This window comes from Leuciscus leuciscus, assembly GCF_965113295.1.
Source record: "Leuciscus leuciscus genome assembly, chromosome: 5".
Taxonomy (NCBI): domain Eukaryota; kingdom Metazoa; phylum Chordata; class Actinopteri; order Cypriniformes; family Leuciscidae; genus Leuciscus; species Leuciscus leuciscus.
Window position 1 is genome coordinate 14,324,795 of NC_138729.1, and position 18,700 is coordinate 14,343,494.

Below are 18,700 nucleotides of genomic sequence, written 5' to 3' on the forward strand. Positions count from 1 at the left end.
AACTGAATCCGCAGGGCTGCCGAATTCACCGTGAGACTCACGCAATTGTCACTTTTTACACGCTCTCACGCCACACATCCATTTTCTCATGCAGAGAAAAATCGAAGCAAAGAGGGCACTGACACCGACAAACAAGACATAGAAGGTTACTATTGATATGAAACAAATTCTCAGCTCTCAGATTCTGTCAATTTAACTACGAAATTCAAACAATAAACACCGTTTTGGCGCTAAATAGTAAATAGTATTTTGCTAAATATGATAACTATATTACATATTTATTATATTTTTACCTATATCATTAAAATATTATAAAGTTGTTATTATAAAAAACGCATTATATTTAATTTGAGATGTTATTTTTAACTTTTAATAATAATACCAGCTGACAGGGCTCTGTATGTTTACAGCATTAGGTAAGATATTTTTGAGGGAGAAAAATTAACTAAACACATTAACGTATCTACTGTATCTAATATTTATCCAAAGGAATCGATATTTAATCAAGATCAGAATCAAATCACAAGAATTGAATTTAACTGAAATTGTGAAATTTGTGTCAAGCAATAATATAAACAGTAGCATACCACATTGTGTTGTCATTAAACTTAATACAATTCTGTTAGGTTACCAAATGTTTTGACAATCACAATACACTCATTGTGATGCAAGTTTTTTTTAAAGTTTTTTTTACACACATAGCTGATTTCTCTGGATTTAAACATTGGGACTCATTCACTAATAATTGCGTGGATTATTTCGTATTTGTACGCACAGGAGAACTTCTCACGAAAAACCTCCACCTAATTCACATTCACGTGTTTGTTCAACACATGAATTTGTTCTTAACAACGTTCTGATGTTAGTGAATTTGGAATATTCTAAATGAGAATGTACAAGGTTAGCTATTTGGATAAAACACGCCCAAACCATATCAATATAAGGGCTTTCCGCAAACGCTTTCCTTACAGCCTTTTGTTACTCTCGTAAAACTTGCCGCTGTTTGCAGACAAGCTCCCGTCCGATCCTATATTTTTTCGTAAACTTAGAATAAATTTTATTACGAAAGTTTTGGTGAATCGTGATTTTTTCTTAAAATCGTATGTACGCACATTTCACGCACAGATTTGTGCGTATGCATGCTTGGTGAATGAGACCCATTGACAAAGTTTCATGTGCACCAATGATGTGATTATTTCTAATAATCAGAGTAAGGTCTTAAAGGGTTAGTTCACCAAAAAATGAAAATTCTACGACGTTCTGACGTAGAACCTAGAAGCGCTGCACTGTTTACACTACGTCAAAAGCGTAGGAGAATGACATGGAAGAGAAGAGATTGCTGAATAAAGTCGTTATTTTGGGGGGGTTTTACGCACAAAAAGTATTCTTGTCGCTTCATAATATTAAGGTTGAACTACTGTAGTCACATGGACTATTTTAACGATGTTTTTACCACCTTTCAGGGCCTTGAAAGTTGCAATGATGTTGCTGTCAATGCAACAGAAAGCTCTCAGATTAGATTCAGAAATATCTTCATTTGTGTTCTGAAGATGAACGACATGAGGGTGAGTAATTAATGACAGAATTTTCATTTTTGGGTGAACTAACCCTTTAAATCACAGTAAGATGTTTACATGACAAGAGCAGAACACTTCACTCCAGGTATATGCAAAAAAACTAATTTATTCTGATTATTCGCTATCAAGTATGGTTATACCACACTCAGATAGGTATATGCATGTTACCGGTCATTGTTTAATCTACTCAAATCAAATTCAAAATACATTTTTATGGATATTATTCGGCGCCGTGATGAACATCGCAATGCTGGGTTTGCCCACACTGCCGTTGTGTTCTTTGTGCTGTCTGGATGAAAATACGGAGCAGAGACTGCACAGCGAGTTGTGGCGACAGAGTTTGGTCGATTTGGAGAAGAGAAAAATTCACAATAATGTCACGGAGTTCATTCATGAAGTAACCGAGCACATGCGCACTTTGGTAAGAGTGGTAATAATGAGATTAAGGTGTTTACATGCCTGTTTATTCCAATTAAAATCGGCATACTCCACATAGTTTAATCTGAATATGGTTATTACAATTATGAACTTAATCGCATTGGTTTGATCAAAGTATTGCGTTTACATGAGGTAAAGTTTAATCGCAATATTGCCAAAATCCCATTATAATCGCATTATGAGGATGCACGTAAACGCAGTGATTGTTGGAAACATTTAGGATAATGTAAATACAACAAAATCTATAACATTGTTTTAGTTTAGTTTTTATATATTTTAATACAAAAATCTTACATATTGTGCCTTTAACTTGTACCAGAAAGTTTTAATTTAATTTTATGTAGAAACTTTCAGGTGGTTTTCATTTCAAATTCATTTTTGCTGCAACATTTTATCACTGTGATAAAAAAATCTTATTTTACTGATTAATATTGACATGCTTCTTTTGTAATTAATCAAACAGACTTGCTGGAACATTATATATTCAAAGAACCCTAATATGTCTTCTATGTAAAGAGTAACTGCTGAATTAGTTACATTTCAGAGGGGTACTCATTGTACTCATTTATGCCGAGTACTGTATATACAGAGCACTTTCACAGAGCACTTTTCACAGACATATAGTCATTCATAATTCATAATTTTAATAAAAGTTTTGCTTTTCATGCTGCTAAGAGAACCAACAGTCTATTAGTCTACATGTAAATGTAGACTAATAGATAAATAGAAAAATATTCAGTATTTTATGATGACAACTATTTGCTATAAGCCAGCAACACGTTCAAGCCCATACAATGTTTTTGAAATGGTGTTGTAATTATTTAAGTAACGACTTCTTGTAAATATTGTAACCTTGCAAATCTCTAATTGTACATTTCTATTCTTGTTATGGTGGTGCTTAGTAGCCTTACTTACACATTACATCCCTCAACCCTCACTCATTTCAAAAGCACTGACTCTCAGTGATTTGATTCTGGATCTGGGCCTGAACTAACACTTAAATCAAACTAAAAAGTGGCCTGTTTTAACGCATGCATTTGCATGAGAGAGCTAAAAGTCTAACATATCACCTATTTTACTGGTTGTAGCCATTTTACATTGGCTAATAAAGCAGTTGTAGCAGATATAAGTGGTCCTTGAATGTACTCACGCCCTCGGAGATGAAGGTACTAAACCTTGGCAGCATCTGGTAGAGCCCAGGGTCTGTTGCTATACTCTGCAGTGCCTCCTGGTGGCATAATTACAGCAACAATTACAGCAACATTTATATAACATGTGGAAGTAAAGAAAAAAATGGATCACAGCCTACAAGCATGCACACCTAGGGTACAAAAATCACAAAGCACCAAATGACAAAATGACAGGGCTGAAGGACAAAATTACAATGCGTTTCAATGTTTTTTTTAGGTGGTGTTTTGTCAAACTTGCTTGTATATCATAATGCAGAAAGATATTAAAAATACAGGGACAAACATTTTAGGGAAATAATGCAAAATACAGTTAATGGCTGATAAATTTTCTCGCTTTAACCACCATTTAGAAAAAAATATTTTGGAGTGGACACTGCACACACACAAACACATACCGCTCTTTTGGCTTCACAAGATCCCACACAGGCTTCAGTGATCTCTTTATAGTACAGTTGCTGTTCCACAGAGAGCTCGTGTGTGCTACGCGGCTTCATCCGCATCTTCTCCTTCCCTGAATCACCATGAGTGAATGGTGTGAGTAAGATGGGAAAATCAGTAGATAAAATTAACTAACACCAGATGTACAATTGCAATCAAAATCATTCAACCCCAAAGAGACTAACAATTTATAAAAATGTAAGCTTTTCTAAAGATCCAGAGTAAAAAAAAATAAAAAGCACTTTAGTGGCATATTAATAGTTATAATGATGACTATATATAATGTAATATTTTTGAGTTCTTTTATAATGTAGCTATGTCATAATTATTCAACATTGCTGTTTTTTAATAATTTACTAGTATGGTAGGGTACAAAAATGTGTAAAACCAAAATTAAGATTTTGGGAACCCTTTTACACCACTTTATTAGCTTTAGTTGTAACATATGCATACATTTAGCTCTTGCATGTGCTGAAGTTAATTGGCAAATATGGCCAAGACAAAAGCTATGAGAGCTATGAAAGAGCACTCACACAAGCTGTGAGAAAGCTATGGCTACAGAACATTTCCAAGACACTAAAAGTTCCAAGAGACACAGTTGGTAGCATCGTTTGTAAGTTTAAAATGTATGGTACCATAGCAAACCTTCCAGGACATGGAAGAAAAAAGACAATTTCATAGAGGGGAATAAGATGTTTAATCAGAGCAGCTGAGAAAAAGAAAAGAAAAACATAGATTTTTTGCCAAAGACTTGCTAGATGACTTGACAAAAGGAGGGAAAACATTTCAGTGCAGACTAAGAAAACTAAACAAGCCTTGACTTCATGCCCAGACACCTCGACAAATGCCACTAGAGAACATAAAAGGCTGACTTGAATATGCTAAAAGGAATTAGGAAAGGCCTGTGGAGTTCTGGAAGATTGTTTTATGGAGTAATGAGACCAAACTGGAACTTTCTATAACCATGAATCAGCAGTATGTCTGGTACAAAAAAAGGCATGGTTTATGACCAGACACAAACACAATTATTAAGGTCAAACATGGAGGTGGGTCAGTCTTGTTATGAGAGTGCTTTGCTGCAGCAGGAAGTGAAAATTTCGACCATGTGACCAGCGTAATGGATTCTTTGAAGTATCAGGATATTTTGTCAACGTTTGTGATGACTTCAATGTGTAAGCTGTAGCTTTACTGGATCATTGGACTTTCCAGCAGAATAATGATCCCAAGTATACATCCAAATCTACCTAACCTTGGTTCAAGGGTTGATCTTGGAATGTTCTTGAGTGGCCTGCACAGTCTCCAGATTTAAATTCCCTTGAAAATCTTTGGTGAGATTTGAAGAAAGCAGTGACAGTGCGGGAACCAAAGAATATCAGTGAGCTGGAAGCTTTTGTACACATAATATTTTCTAATAGAATAAAATTTCAGTAAAGAGGTGTCAGATGTTTATTTTAGGTTATAAAGTAGGGGTGGGCGATATGGTAAAAATATCATATCACGATTTTTTTCAGGAAAATCACGATTAACGATTTTATCACGATTCTTTTTTATGTTGGTTTTACTATTTTGTGACTGAGCATTACAGCCAAACTAATGTCCATATTTTAAAAACAAAGCCTTAGGTAACAAAATATAAAATAAAAAAGAATGGCAGACGGGGCGAAGATAAAAAATATTTGTCATTATTTTCTTTGTTATTTAATATTAAGATCAAAGATACACATTACACACACAACTTAATATACAAATTAAATAAACAGTGCTTTGTTTTCAGCTACAGGTGTATTTGTAGCATTGAAGAAAGTAATTAAATGAACAAATATGAAAATAAAACAAAACATAGACTTCACTGTATAAATTATAAATTGATACTTATTAAAACTACTATTAAAGTTATCAGTCAAGAGCAGTGAGTGATTTTCTCTTTGCATTTTGTTGTTTTATTAACATTAAAGGGATAGTTCTCCTAAAAATTCAAATTGTCATAATTTACTCTCTCAAGTTCTCGAATAAGTTTCTTTCTTCTGTTGAAAATAAAAATTATTTGGAAGAATGTGACTTCCATAGTATATGTTTCTCCTATGGAAGTCAATGGGGACCAGCTACTGTTTGTATAGCCACATTCTTCAAAATATTAATATTAGAAAAATATTAGAAAATATTACAAGGAAATTAATACAGGCTTGGAACAACATTATAGTGCGTAAATAATGAGATCATTTTTATTTTTGGGTGAACTATCCCTTTAAGGACAAACGGCAGCGTGTTTACTATTACTACTGTCTCTATAAGAGCTGCACTCGACGCGTCTTTTATACACGCATTTGACAAGCAGATTTTCTCTCAATTTTCTCAAGTTTGCTTTCACTTTAGACATCACCGACTTTGTTTATGTAAACCTTGTGTGTATTTGACAGTATTAGCACAATAAGACTCGAAAGATAACTTAGACCAGTATCCAGGCGCTGGTAGACAGGCTTTTAGTGCATGTGAGCTTTGCATGTACGCGCTGAGAAACGCACACGTTAGAACAGCGCATCAGCACGCGAATTAAATGTTTAACCGACAAGGCATTAAAGCACATGCAAATTATGAACTTTTGTGAACTGTAGTGTCCCGTTCCGCTGCGTTAACATTTGATCTGAATATACGTCGCGTTGTTCAGTATGTTGGGACAGAGGCGCCAGAACAGCAACTGATAATGCGCGATACTACGATATTTCTTCAAAAGCAGATCGTGGAGACATTTTAATCGTCCACGATCAAAAATCGTCATATCGCACACCCCTATTATAAAGAGTAAAGAATTCCCTACAAAATTTGATTTTGGGGGTTGAATAATTTTGTATATGGACGTTTACAGCCATATTTGATACATATTTGTTTTTGTTTTATTTTAACTCAGTAACTCAACCTAATGTTCTCAGAATCACAAATGTGTATTAATAACTTACTATGATGGTTAACTGATGCTATACTTGAAGTGTTTTCATACAATTTACCAGAATGTCTTGCAGGGCAGGGGGGTTCAATAATTCTGATTGCAACTGTACCTTTTTAACTTAACTAATTTCTGACCTTTGACTTCAGCAGAGGTTGCACCCTGACCCTTGGACTGGATAGAGCCTTCCTCTTCCTGTCCAGGTTTGACAGCTTTGAGCGGCTCTGTAGATTCTGCCTTCTGCTGCTCTTTAGGGGCTGAGTAGGATAAAGAAATCACAAAATTATTTAATGTATTTTCATGTAATAAGCTAGAAATGGGATACTAGTGTACTACTGCAAACTTGTACAGTATATACTGGTCTAATGCACAAATAGTATGTAAGTTAATACTAGTTAATAGGAATAGTATTAACTAGTTACCAGTATGTATGCAAGTTATTATGATATTCAACAATATTATTGATCTGACTACACTCACTGACACTATTTGATGAGAACTGAACTGAGCTGGACGATGACATCACTGGTTTCTGCAGAGCTGCTTTATAGCCCAATTTAACTAATTTAACAATTGATGATCTCTACAACAGAACTGAATCAACACTGAACTGACTTCAGCTTTTTAGAGCTGCTTTACAGGTGCATTGAACTCTGTTTGAATCATTGAATCTTTATTTTCCTGTTGATCAATAAACACAGAATACATTTATACTGCAACAATAGTGTGGTTTTAATATGAGCTTTATCTTTATTGCAGAACAATAATCCAAACAAATTCCCTTACTCTATATACCAACTGAAAGAAATGAAAGAAAGGGCTGAAAACTCTTACCTGGAGGTGGGTTCTCTGGAATTGCAGGCTGGACACCATCAATGCTTAACCAGTGAGCTGAAAGACAGAGACAACAGGCTTTTTTCTTCTTCTTTTGTTTTGCTAATGTGGGAAACAATGTCATTCACAGACAACAAACGTAGCATGCAAATAATGCTCCTCACATAAAGCACATTGAACAGTAAGTCACACACACAAGTCAGGACAGTATCTATAATGCTATATAAGTAAGCAACTCACTAGGTTTGGTATAGAGTTTGCATCTAAATAGTTTCATATGAGGAATGCTCGTTAATTACCTTTGAGTGATACATCAAGAGGAACTCGAGGGAGGGGTGTGTTGATGATGTCACTAAGATCCACTTCCTTTTCTTCATAAAAGTGCAATTCTCTGCCACCTCCACTTGCAAAGCGAAATGGGATGAACTCTTGAGACTGGAATCCATACAGCGGCTAAAGGAGACAAGTACAATTAAAGAAAAAAAACTTGCTTTACATAGGAAAAATAATTTGTAAAGGGTACTGAATGTTGTAGTTCACCAAGCATGAGTTAGACAGAGGAAACAAATTTACTCTCACTTCATTTCAGTTCTTACCTCCACGTTTTTTAGTTTAAGAGCATGGTCAATGTCACCAGTCATAAGTTTGCGTCTCTTCCCATGGTGCATAAACTTTAGTGCATCCTGTGGAAGATATCACATCAACACTTAAACAACACCTTCAGCTTTTCTGTGTAATCTCTCAAATGGAAATGAATGCACATTGCTGCAAACAATTACACTATCACCTGATTATTATAACCAGCTATCATATGATCATTTGATCTAAAAGGAAAATAAATGTTAGATTCAATCTGCATATTTCAAATAAGGGTGATTGAAACAAATTTTTTGAGACAATGTTCGGTGAGCCTCGAACCCTCTAAGGGGGGTCCACGGGGTCAATTTGACAATTTAAACAATAATAATCATTATTATATATATGTATAGTAGAAAAAACAATACTAAGGAAGTCAATGGGGTCCATCAAATGTTTGATTACGACATTCTTTAATATAAATATCTTCTTTTGTGTTCAGCAGAAGAAAGTAGTTCATACAAGTTTGGAACAACTCGAGGGTGAGTAAATGATGACGGGGGGGGGGGGGGTTAATTTATGTATAAGCTTACACTGTAAGTATAAACAAAATTGTTAATTGCAATTATAAATACCTGTGCAATCTCTTTAATCCTGTAGCTAACCTCTTCGCTGAGGGCCAGACAGCTGTCTTCCTGCAGTGAGCCCACACCCACTGACTCCGCCATCGCCTTCATGGATTCAGTAGGGAGGATCACTGAACACAGCTTCTGTCTGCGCTCCTCTGCCATGTCTCACTCTATGCAAAACAACAACAACAACAACAACAACATAAATCAGATATATTCAAATTTCAATGTCATCATCATCAGTAAATAAAGCTCTTTCAATCCATTTCCACTGGCAACAGAAATAGATCACTTTAACAATGGTCTGCCAAGTGTCAAGTCACCTTCGTTTAAACAGCGCTTTTAACAATACAGATTGTTTCAAAGCAGATTTACAGTGATAATAGGAAATTAAAGTAACAGAGATTGTTTTGGCTTTCTAATTTTTTTCTAGAAACAACTTCTAAATCTTGAAAACATTTTTAAAAATAAGTTTTTAAAAATGTATTACGTTTATAATTAATGCCATCTTTTACAGCACATTTATGTTAATGAATGTATAGTTGCCATGGAGTTATACAGCTGCATCTTTTAACATATATTCTATATCTATTATCACAACTTAGTCCAAATACTTTTAAATAATAATTCATTTAAAAAAAAAGTTATTTAAAAAAAAAAGTTGTATATTCTATTTTCCATTACAATGTGAATTCACATATTGTTGATTTATTGAGTGCTATATTTCATTGTGTATTAATTGGCCACAGGTTTATGGCTAGATGATTTGTACATTTGTTCACAAAGGTCATAGAAACTGGAATCAAGTTGCTAGCAAGTTATTCCTTAGGTGTAGTCTACTGATATGAATCTTTTATGGCTGATGCCAAAACAGATATTCACAGTGGAGTGTGACTGGTGGTAGATTATAAAGCAAATATATTACAAATAATAAAATGTAATGATAGGAAATTATCCATGCATTTAAAAAATAAAATAAAAATCAATAACAATTATTTGAAAATATAACAAAAAAGTTTATAACTAGAATATTGAGTTTTTCCAGAGCATTGTATCCAATTAAAAATCATTAGAGTCCTACTGAGAAGAACTACGGGTCTAATATCTAGTTATTGGTTTGTTTAATTATTTGTTTTACAGGAATCCAAAACACCCATTCTCCGTAACGTTAATGCATCAAGCAGCATCAACACCTCTTCCAATGTTCAACTCTTATAAAGGTCTGTCAGATTTCATTGTGCTGCAGAAAATATTTCCTGACGATCGGAAAAGTTTATTCATCTAAAACGAGTTAATGAGTTTTCAAACACATTTTAAGCAAACTTAATGCGGGATTGAGTAACGTTACTCAAATACTGATATACTACGCTGTCAAAAAGTTTTTTATGCACATATTCAAGCATCTTAAAACTCATTAGGCCCATTATTTATATACAATTGAGGTTAATCATAGTCATTTTCCTGTAATAAAATTGCACAAAAAGCAAAACTGAACTGCATGTCGTTCTTACCTTTAAAAAGATGATGCCGCAATGTTAAAACGATTAAAACCAATTTAAAAAAAGCAAATCCGTTATTGATAACTGCTCACTTTGTGGTCGTGCAGCTAATTGTTTATTTTACCCCAGTATTTAATTTTATATTTATACTTGGTATATCCTGTTTAGCTCCGAACCATTTTTCTGAAATTCCGCCATTTTGAATTTGCTGAAAGGTCCTGAGAGTGCGAATGAAGGATCGAAACGTAATCCCATATACACGTATTTACAAAAAAGCACATTTTAGCATCATGTCATTTAATAAAGTTCATAAAGAAGCTGACAAACGACTTACTGACAACTATAGCTAATATTTTATGCAAAAAAAACAACAACAACAACAACGTATATAGGTTATATTTTTATGCATCTTTCATGATATCGATTGGTTCGTTCATCCGCTAGCCAGTCTGCCGAAGATTGCTGCCATATATATATATATATATATATATATATATATATATACCTAGCAAGTTGACAGTAACCGTAGTTAGACGCATGTATGGATAGAATATTTGTATATGAAATATAATTCAGCAGATGATTTTGCTAAACCAACACAATACAACAAGACAAAGGCGTCAGCTGACAATACTAAGGTACCATAGTAAAAGTAAAAACATTAGTGATGTGACGGTCGGCACCGAAGCTTTTTAAACATCACACATTGAAGCAGTGTATCGGAGCTTGATTCGTTTTGCCATAACCACGTGATCTGTGACGTCCGAAGCTTCGTTTCCACACAAGTTGACAGGGCGAGCATGTGAGAGTAGGCGGCTGCAGTGAGGGGAGGAGTGAAAAAAAGTGCAGGCAAGACGGACAGTTCTCTCTTCTCGCAGTGGATCTGACACCCACCCGTGAGATCAAAGTTGGATATCGCGGGATATTCACGTGTTGCTAATAAACTGGATGTAATTTAAGTTCTGTTGCTTTTATATGAAAATAATTATAATGAACAAGACACCCATTTGATAACATACCAAAGACGTGCTTATCAATCATTTTTTATTTTAATTACAGACATATTTTATATATTTGTATAAATATGACAACAATCAAATAACCCATAGATCACACTGTCAGAGAGTTTGGGATCATTTACAAATACACATATAATTTATACACATAAGAACATGAGATCAGAGTTTTAAAATCAAACAGTTTAAAAGAGAACAATACATCACGTTTGTTTAAACCTATGAGCATTAAGCTGTGTCGTCAAGCAAGTCGTTTCCCATCATGCTTTTGATCAGCGTAGTCGGTGGAGAGCGACTGCGCTCGACTGCAGAATTCGACACGTCTGCCTTGCGCTCGCGAGAATTTTTTGGCATACGTCAGCATGACATCAGAGCAAGGCGGACCGCACTAGGACACATTTCTAACCGGCATGCATCTCACGGTGATTACCGGTGATCGGTTCTGCGCAGATTTTGCTCATCTCAAACAAGCCTAATATCTGTATATGAAATATAATTCAGCAGATGATTTTGCTAAACCAACACAATACAACAAGACAAAGGCGTCAGCTGACAAAACTAAGTTACCATAGTAAAAGTAAAAACATTAGTGATGTGACGTGCACCGAGGCTTCGAAGCTTATATCAAAAACAAAACAAAAAACATCACACATTGAAGCAGTGTATCGGAGCTTGATTCGTTTTGACATAACCACGTGATTTGTGACGTCCGAAGCTTCGTCCACACACAGTCACGTGACTGCTTCGGATTCAGATTCAAAAATAGCACGAACCCCTTGAGCAGGGCCCTGTCCCAAATGGCACCCTAAGCACTCGTGGTCTTCCTACGAGTCCGCACTTTCGTGACGTTATGCCGCTTTGTCTGTCGGGAAGAAGTCTGCTGCGGAGCCCGCATCAGTGCAGGCTTGGCAAAAGTGCGCATCGAGGGCGCATATCGTTCGCGAGCACCCTTCTGAGGCCTAAAATGACAAATGGGACTTACTACGCCGGTCTAACGGACACGCGCATGCGGCAGCCATTGTAAGTCCACAAGACCGAAAGTGCATAAAGAGTGCCATTTGGGACAGGGCCCAGGTTTCGAGTGTCATACGGTACCCTTCGGCAGTAGTAAAAAAAGAAAAGAAATAGACGTAGCCCTCACACTGTTGAACAAGTCCTGTTCCTTAATAAAAAAACATTAATTTATTAAATTACCCACAAAATAAAATGTCAGCTCCCCAGTTCACAAGCACTTTCACTACCCAGTTCACAAGCACTTCACCATTCCACAACAATTTTTGTGGATTATGCCATGAGCATTGCCTATGAACTCATAGGATTAGGACTGAGGCTAAAGTTTATGTGAATAAGGCTTCATTTGTAGACCAAAGCAGATTCATAAGAATTGTTTCTGTACAAGTGAATTAGTCCCATTTATTATTTTATTTTTTTTCCATAAATTAATTCATACAGTTGTTTGTTCATACATTGTATAAGAACTACATCAACACTAACACATGAATTATGAGGATTAATTGTATTGCTTTGTGGTTTACAGAGCAGAAAGTGATTTATAGAGAAAAAAAAATAAATAATAATAATAATAATAATAAAGGTCTTCTGGGACAGAAAGGCAGCTTTTCCACCTTTTGACCACAAGATGTCGTTAGTATGCAACGTGTTGAAAAGCATCGAGTAGCCTAATGAACCATTTTTTGATACAGTCGATGTGGAAAGCCCCAGTGCTTCACAAAGCTTAATTTCACGATCACTAAAAAACATTACAATTACATTAGTAAAAACATGTAATATGGATTTAATACATATAAAAACAATTACCACCTGAGGAAGGTTATCCCATTTCTTTGGGAATTTAAATCTTGGCGGTTTCACAACCATAAGGAGCGCAATGATGTGGCATCATTGATTCTTATTGTGAGTGATGACACGCTGACCGTTGCAAGATGGCGGGCGCGCATAAGTATCGGGAGCGGTCGAATGAGGCATCTACGTATACATAACTATGATTACCGCTATCAACATCTACTCATGCCTACAATAATCAACAGCCATTTCCCCCAAGTAAATATATTCACTTGTTGAAATATTTGTTCATACAAAATTAAAGTGTAGAATGTGAAAATATGTTTCTCAAACAAGATCGTTACAGTAGCCTAGTGTTTCTAAATTATTACTGGTCAAAATCACAAATGTAAACAGAACAGATGTATCAAATCAACAAAAGATACATACCAACTACATAATTTGGGTGGGGGTTAGGGGAGAAACGATGTAAAAAAGAACAAAAAACAAAGGAGGATGTAAAGTGAATTTTCTCTAGACTTTTTTTTGCACAAGTGGGAGGGGTTGTTTTCTCGTCACTTTAATTATTGCCCAACTTTCAGCAGTGTAACGCCTAATTAACCCGTGATTATGGAACTCATACAAAAATGTGTTAATTGACCATTTAAAGAAGCGGAAGTGGGCCGGATGCTTGCTAGGTGATGCGGGTTAGCTTGCAGGTTTGGCTCTCTAAATTAATTGAGGACGATGACGGAACGTTTAATCTTTCATCTTTTGATCCTGACTTTGACAGCAGAGTTTAGTGATGTAAGGACCTCTCAACTGAGCTCTAACCCTCCGATACCCTTTCCATCCGGTCGGTCGCAAACGAGGGAACCGTTCCCAATCAAGCACCTCTGGAATCAAGCAAAAGATTTGCCCAGCAGACAGATCACACGTGTCAAAACAGTAGGCGTGATTTGCCACGAGAATTACATGGAGATCGCGGTTAAGGTTGACCTCTTTGACGTTGATTTACCTGTGGATGCTTCAGAGCTGCGGCTTGGCGCCGACAGTCAGTTCACTCCTTCGTGTAAAGTGACCGCGTTCTCCAATAACGAGTACATCCTAGCAGCTGAGCTCACTGACTGTGGCACACAACACTGGGTATGAGCAATTCAAGCTTTTTTTGTAGATCTTCATTTTGGGTCAGAATCTGTTAAAGAGCAATTTCATCTGGGCTTTATTCCAGAAAGAAGGTTATGTTAAATACCTGGGTATGTTTGAGGGTAACGTTAGTCCTTGCACACTGAGTCTGACATTTTCGTGTTTTTCGTATTTAAAGGCCTTTTGTATTTCGTATGTTCTTTTTAAAATCGTTTTTAACAACGGAATTTCTGGTGAAAAACTACATTACCCATGATGCTGTTCAAAATGCTGTGCAGAAAATTACACCGATCAGAGAGTCGAAAGAAGAAACTGATGTAATAGTGTGTGTGTTCACTAATCCCTATATAGCCAAGTGTATGGCATTTGAGTGCACTATTCACCTTATTCCGCCCCGCCCGCCGTTAAAAACAAAGAAGATGAGTGCACTTATGTAGCCCCGCCCCTTCAGCGCTGCGTTAGTTGTCTTTTGTGTTCTGTCTTCTGGTCTGTATTTTCACAGCGATCTTGCCGTATTTATGAATGAACGGCTCGTTTTAAAATCTTCCCGGTCGACTGACGTTTAACACGTATCTGCTTTAAACATTACAGTCATCATGATAACTTTAGTTAACTTTACATTAAGTGGGTCATTCCTGGGATTCGGTAATATTTCAACTTGGACTTTTTTAATTTTTGAACTACATATGATTACATTTCTAAATACCCCACATTATTAGGCACATATCAAACCTTCAAAAAATCATATTTTCCCATCTCAGGCATTAAAGACTTTTTATTATTTTCTTTTTTTTTCAGATTTGTACACCTTTTATTCTCAACCCCGTAACGGACAAAATTGAATTAGTTTAAACAGGATTTTACACAAAACTTGTTATAAAACAAACATCTACATACTGCTCATGTGTCCCTCGTACCAATTCAATGACTTCAAATGTAACATTTATGATAATTTTCACATTTGTATGTGATGGAAGTTACAAATATCCAAATTGTCTGTCCGTGGTCTCTTTATTTTAGTAAGAACATTTTTAATTTAGATGTTTCACTAAAACCACAATTTTACTGTGTTAGCCCTTAACATGTCGGGTGGTAATCAGCAAGAAATGCTTTAATTTTTAATTGTCTTCCTTATTTTATTTTCCAAAAATATTAATGTGACAGGGTTGAGAATACTGTGATGGGGTTGAATACTGTAACAGGGTTGAAAGGACACATTGGCCTACTTTTAATTTGTATTTGTTTAATACGGAAATCCCTCTTTGAGACTCAAACAAAACACTATTTTATTTTAGGCAACCATGTAATAAAGACATAGTCATATTTAGTTTTTTTCGTTTTTACTTTACTATCTGAACTGCAGTGAGAATTTAAACAAAGAAAACTACTGCAGACAGTACGGCCATTAGTAACTTTCAAATATTTTTGGAAACAAAAAACAAAAATAGATTACCAAACAGAACCTTTTATCAAATGGGCACAATAGGTAAATTCACTAGTGTCTAAAACATTCCTCAGTGCTGGAACATAAAACAAAACTGCAGCAGATAAAAGTTCATAATAACATAAGTAACAATCAGTGGGTCATTTACAAAAGAAAATGCCATGTTAACACAAACTCAACATAAGCAGGACTCTTGCACGCACTCAACAATTCCAACATTTTAAAATAGTTACTTTATGAACATTTGCATAAAATACCTGAACAAATGTAAAGAAAAAAAGGGTCTAATCCATATTTATTCATAGAGGCACCACAGTGTGTGTGTGTGTGTGTGTGTGTGTCTGTCTGTCTGTCTGTGTGTGTGTGTGTGTGTGTGTGTGTGTGTGTGTGTGTGTGTGTGTGTGTGTGTGTGTGTGTGTGTGTGTGTGTGTGTGTGTGTGTGTGTGTGTGTGTGTCTGTGTCTGTGTCTGTGTCTGTGGATCTGTCTCTGTGGGTCTGTCTCTGTGTCTGTGTGTCTGTGTCTCTGTGTCTGTCTCTGTGTCTGTGTGTCTGTGTCTCTGTGTCTCTGTGTCTTTGTCTCTGTGTCTCTGTGTCTGTGTCTCTGTGTCTCTGTGTGTGTGTGTGTGTGTCTGTGTCTGTCTCTGTGTATGTGTCTCTGTGTCTGTGTGTCTGTGTCTCTGTGTCTGTGTGTCTGTGTGTCTGTGTCTGTCTCTGTGTGTCTGTGTCTCTGTGTCTGTGTGTCTGTGTCTGTCTCTGTCTCTGTGTCTGTGTCTCTGTGTGTGTGTCTCTGTGTCTGTGTCTCTGTGTCTGTCTCTGTGTCTGTGTGTATCTGTGTCTTTGTCTCTGTGTCTCTGTGTGTGTGTCTCTGTGTCTGTGTGTCTGTGTCTGTGTCTCTGTGTCTGTCTCTGTGTCTGTGTGTCTCTGTGTCTTTGTCTCTGTCTCTGTGTCTCTGTCTCTGTGTCTTTGTCTCTGTGTCTCTGTGTGTGTGTGTGTGTGTGTGTGTGTGTGTGTGTGTGTGTGTGTGTGTGTGTGTGTGCGTGCGTGCGTGTGTGTGTGTGTGTGTGTGTGTGTGTGTGTGTGTGTGTGTGTGTCTGTGTCTGTCTCTGTGTATGTGTCTCTGTGTCTGTGTGTCTGTGTCTCTGTGTCTGTGTGTCTGTGTGTCTGTGTGTCTGTGTCTGTGTCTCTGTGTCTTTGTGTCTGTTTGTCTGTGTGTCTCTGTGTCTGTCTCTGTGTATGTGTCTCTGTGTGTCTGTGTGTCTGTGTGTCTGTGTCTCTGTGTCTCTGTGTCTGTTTGTCTCTGTGTCTGTGTGTCTCTGTGTCTGTGTGTCTCTGTGTCTGTGTCTCTGTGTCTGTGTCTCTGTGTCTGTGTCTCTGTGTCTGTGTCTCTGTGTCTGTGTCTCTGTCTCTGTGTCTGTTTGTCTCTGTGTCTGTGTCTCTGTGTCTGTGTCTCTGTCTCTGTGTCTGTTTGTCTCTGTGTCTGTGTCTCTGTGTCTGTGTCTCTGTGTCTGTGTCTCTGTGTCTGTGTGTCTGTGTCTGTGTGTCTGTGTGTGTGTGTCTGTGTTTCTGTGTGTGTCTGTGTGTGTCTGTGTTTCTGTGTCTGTGTCTCTGTGTGTGTCTGTGTCTGTGTGTCTGTGTCTCTGTGTCTGTGTGTTTGTCTCTGTTTGTCTCTGTGTCTCTGTGTCTGTGTCTCTGTGTCTGTGTCTCTGTCTCTGTGTCTGTTTGTCTCTGTGTCTGTGTCTCTGTGTCTGTGTCTCTGTGTCTGTGTCTCTGTGTCTGTGTGTCTGTGTCTGTGTGTCTGTGTGTCTGTGTGTATGTGTCTGTTTCTGTGTGTGTCTGTGTGTGTCTGTGTTTCTGTGTCTGTGTCTCTGTGTGTGTCTGTGTGTCTGTGTCTGTGTGTCTGTGTCTCTGTGTCTGTGTCTCTGTTTCTGTGTGTGTCTGTGTCTGTGTCTGTGTCTCTGTGTTTCTGTGTGTGTCTGTGTCTCTGTGTCTGTGTTTCTGTGTGTGTCTGTGTCTGTGTCTGTGTGTCTGTGTCTCTGTGTTTGTCTCTGTGTCTCTGTGTCTGTGTCTGTGTGTCTGTGTGTGGCTGAGGCACTTTATTCAGGCTTTTATCTTGAGAGTCTGGCCCAAACCTCCTTCAGAACCTCTACATGGTGAGATGTCACATGTTGTGGAGCTGGAATCATCTCAATGACTGTTGAAGTTTAAGTGGACACATTACATCAAATATTTTATCTATAACAAAAATATGAGTTTTGATTTTGGTAATAATATATTTACTGAAATAAAAAATAATAATAAAATGTTTAAATTGAAATCATTGATTAAATTAAGTGAATAACTCAACCCTGTCACAAAGTTTACAACCCCGAAACAATGACATATGTGACGGGGTTGAGTGTGATGGGGTTGAGTTTTTTTGCTCAAAATGGCCACTGCTCTTAATGTGGTGTAGAAGAGTGGGCCACATGGCAGCCAATGAAATAAGTATATTTTAGATTTTTATGGATTAAAATAAAATTTTGAAAAGTCATAATTTTCCATCTTAATTGTATGTGATGGAGTTGAGTTGTTAAGCTTGACAGTACCCTCCCTGACTATAATACACCTCAAAAAATTAATAAAAAGTGTGATATCACTCATCTTCTTCTGCACCATGCTGTTGAAGAGAGCTGAATGATGCAACTTCCTGTGAATGATGTCACATATGGGTGGAGTCTATATTATTATGGGCGGAGAATGGTTGGCGTGACGGGGTTGAGTTCAGACTGAGGGACGTAACTTTATAAGTTGTTTTTTATCAAATATCTTGATTTTTTTTTAAATGTTTCTTTTCAAAAGCAAAGAACACAAATAAATACTTGCATTATTGCCGAAAATTATAGACACTGTGCACATTTTATTAATTATTTTCCAAGTACAAATTCAGCGAAGAACCTCAGGGACATGACAAAATGCTTGCTTTAAGACAGAAATAAGATTTTTTTTAATGATAAAAATTATTTAAATGCAATAATTATTTGTATTCATTATAAAGGACATAACAAAGTATTGTGAAAAGCTTTTAACATTTCATTTTGGTGAACCACCACTTTTTAAAATCTAGGGGACTGAAATATTACCGAATCCCAGGAATGACCCAAGTACACTTCAAAAGCTAATTACTCCTGGACAGCAATGCCATAGAAATATA

The 18,700-nt window shown here is 36.6% G+C and overlaps 2 protein-coding genes and 1 long non-coding RNA gene across 3 annotated transcripts in view; 2 read left to right on the forward strand and 1 right to left on the reverse strand.

Annotated features, from left to right (window-relative positions):
* Positions 1-10,470, reverse strand: part of taf6 (TAF6 RNA polymerase II, TATA box binding protein (TBP)-associated factor) — a 52,148-nt gene extending 41,678 nt beyond the window's left edge. The window contains exons 1-8 of the mRNA XM_082171446.1: positions 10,135-10,470; positions 8,630-8,793; positions 8,015-8,101; positions 7,718-7,871; positions 7,419-7,475; positions 6,722-6,841; positions 3,601-3,716; positions 3,166-3,243 (exon numbers count right to left, since the gene is read on the reverse strand). Coding sequence (XP_082027572.1) covers positions 3,166-3,243; positions 3,601-3,716; positions 6,722-6,841; positions 7,419-7,475; positions 7,718-7,871; positions 8,015-8,101; positions 8,630-8,785 — 768 coding nt within the window. The 5' untranslated portion in view covers positions 8,786-8,793; positions 10,135-10,470. The remainder of the gene's footprint in view (positions 1-3,165; positions 3,244-3,600; positions 3,717-6,721; positions 6,842-7,418; positions 7,476-7,717; positions 7,872-8,014; positions 8,102-8,629; positions 8,794-10,134) is intronic.
* Positions 10,471-13,440: 2,970 nt separating this feature from the next.
* LOC309499915 (zona pellucida sperm-binding protein 3-like) overlaps positions 13,441-18,700 on the forward strand; it is a 95,064-nt gene continuing 89,804 nt past the window's right edge. Inside the window, exon 1 of the mRNA XM_082171451.1 lies at positions 13,441-14,066. Coding sequence (XP_082027577.1) covers positions 13,668-14,066 — 399 coding nt within the window. The 5' untranslated portion in view covers positions 13,441-13,667. The remainder of the gene's footprint in view (positions 14,067-18,700) is intronic.
* LOC309500016 lies at positions 14,693-15,655 on the forward strand. The gene is made up of 2 exons (XR_014206443.1): positions 14,693-15,402; positions 15,447-15,655. It is a non-coding gene; the product is annotated as an uncharacterized lncRNA (long non-coding RNA).